This window comes from Colobus angolensis, unplaced genomic scaffold (assembly GCF_000951035.1).
Source record: "Colobus angolensis palliatus isolate OR3802 unplaced genomic scaffold, Cang.pa_1.0 Scaffold61, whole genome shotgun sequence".
Classification (NCBI taxonomy): domain Eukaryota; kingdom Metazoa; phylum Chordata; class Mammalia; order Primates; family Cercopithecidae; genus Colobus; species Colobus angolensis.
The window spans coordinates 4,827,258-4,828,246 of NW_012119710.1; the positions used below are offsets into that span (position 1 = coordinate 4,827,258).

Genomic DNA, 989 nt, shown 5'->3' on the forward strand with positions numbered 1-989 from the left:
GAGATTGTGCCATTGCACTCCAGCCTGGGCAATAAGAGTGAAACTCCATCTCAAAATAACAACAACAACAAAAAGCAAATAATTCGCAAACCTTGGTACTGAATGGTCAGTGGTAACACTGCATGTGAAGCACACCTCATAATTCATGGCAACACTCTGTGTGTTAACCTCGTAAGGCTGAGAACAGGTGCATTATTCCCTGTTACTTTCTTACCTGACGTGTTGCCATGGCATTTCAAAATAATGGCTGCCTAAAAAATGTTCGTTGAAATGAAATGAAATTTTCAATGGCAAGCTTTTAGCCTAGGTGGGCTCCTTCCAGCCCTGCTATGCCCCAGGGGCCAGGTGGTTTGTAGCCTGAGGATGCAAAATGCCTTAGATGTTCACCGGAGCAGAACAAATCTGAGAAGGTAAAACTGGACTGTGCATCACCGCCCCTCCAAATTACATAATACATTTGAGAACTAATTAAAATTGATCACTGGCATGTAACCATATACCGTATATTAGGTGAAGTACCTGCATGCTCCCTTTATTCCTGGGCAGAATCAGGGTGGCCATTGATGGGTCCAGGGAGGTGTCTTTGTCTCTTCTACTTAAATTTGTCTAAAATAAATGAACATATCCTCACTAAATTTTCCACTTGAGCAAGTGCGATTACATTGAATATACATTATTTGTTTGCTTCTTATTCATACATGTTGATTCACTATGATATTCCCACACAAAAGGACAGGCAAAACATAATTCAAAGAAGGAAAAACAGTTCGAAGGAGGAAACGTGACTAATGTACTGAGTGCCTATGATATGCCAGGTGCTTTACACTTTCACACTAATTCACACAACAACCTTAGGATGTAGATATTATCACCTCAGTATTTCAGATGCAGAAACTCAGCCCCGGGGTGGTCAGATGGCTCACAGAATATTAAACAGTGGGGCTGAAATTTGAACTCAACGCAGACTCAAAATTTATGCTCTTGCCACC

At 41.3% G+C, this 989-nt stretch overlaps 1 protein-coding gene across 1 annotated transcript in view; it reads right to left on the bottom strand.

Moving 5' to 3' along the window:
• AGBL2 (ATP/GTP binding protein-like 2) overlaps positions 1-989 on the bottom strand; it is a 68,101-nt gene that overhangs the window by 10,947 nt on the left and 56,165 nt on the right. Inside the window, 1 exon segment of the mRNA XM_011963560.1 lies at positions 520-606. Within this exon segment, the coding sequence (XP_011818950.1) occupies positions 520-606 (87 nt within the window).